This window comes from Nicotiana sylvestris, chromosome 5 (genome assembly GCF_000393655.2).
Source record: "Nicotiana sylvestris chromosome 5, ASM39365v2, whole genome shotgun sequence".
Taxonomy (NCBI): Eukaryota; Viridiplantae; Streptophyta; class Magnoliopsida; order Solanales; family Solanaceae; genus Nicotiana; species Nicotiana sylvestris.
Genome location: NC_091061.1, coordinates 155,101,469 through 155,102,402, shown reverse-complemented (window position 1 = coordinate 155,102,402; position 934 = coordinate 155,101,469). Strand labels below are relative to the sequence as shown.

The 934-nt window shown below is 42.4% G+C and overlaps 1 protein-coding gene across 1 annotated transcript; it reads right to left on the bottom strand.

Moving 5' to 3' along the window:
* Nucleotides 1-239: 239 nt before the first annotated feature.
* On the bottom strand, nucleotides 240-665 carry LOC138869525 (uncharacterized). The gene has a single exon (XM_070147147.1). It carries the CDS (start codon nucleotides 663-665, stop codon nucleotides 240-242), a length of 426 nt encoding a protein of 141 aa, XP_070003248.1.
* Between the last annotated feature and the right edge of the window lie 269 nt (nucleotides 666-934).

The following is a 934-nucleotide window of genomic DNA, read 5'->3' as shown; positions in this document are numbered from 1 at the left end:
TCCTCATTTTAGCACCCTATGAACCATGTAGGGACCTTGACAGTTGGGAAAGAATTTCCCTTTGGTTTCATCTTAATGTTGGAAGATCTTTTTCAGCACCAGCTGTCCTGGTGCAAACTGTCTTGGTTTGACCCTTTTGTTGAAAGCTCTGGACATTCTATTCTGATAAAGCTGACTGTGACATACAGCATCCATTTTTTTCCATCTATAAGGGCCAATTGCTCATAGCGTCTCTTTATCTATTCTGCATCGTTGAGTTCGGCTTCCTGTATGATCCTTAAAGAAAGAACCTCTACCTCGGCGGGGATGAGAACTTTGGTACCATAAACCAACATGTAAGGAGTTACCCCAGTTGATGTGCGAACTGTAGTGCAGTATCCCAACAAAGAAAAGGGTAGCTTCTCGTGCCATTGTTTGTAGTTTTCTACCATCTTCCTTAGTATCTTCTTGATATTTTTGTTGGCGTATTTATCAGTGACAATGGACTCGAGAACTCCGAATTGGTAAATAATACGATCCTTGACAAAGTCTGGGACGACTTTCTTGGTTACAGCTTTGTAGGATGCAGCCTCTACCCATTTTGTGAAGTAGTCAATGGCTATAGAATGAACTTGTGCCCGTTTGAAGTAGTAGGCTCGATAGGACCGATGATATCCATTCCCCATGTGGCGAATGGCCAAGGTGAGCTTGTGGTATTGAGCTCATTTGGCAGCACTTTTATCATATCGGCATGTACTTGACATTGGTAGCATTTTCGGACATACTGGACGTAATCTGTCTCTATGGTCATCCAAAAATAACCGGCCCTAAGTATTTTCTTAGCCAAGACAAAACCATTCATATGAGAGTCGCAGATCCCAGCATGTATCTCTTCAAGTAGCTTAGAAGCCTCTTTTGCATCGACACATCTTAACAATCCCAAATCAGGGGTTCT

Excerpts from the sequence above, each read along its gene's own strand:
- LOC138869525 (XM_070147147.1), bottom strand. The coding sequence starts at position 665 with ATGGGGAATGGATATCATCGGTCCTATCGAGCCTACTACTTCAAACGG.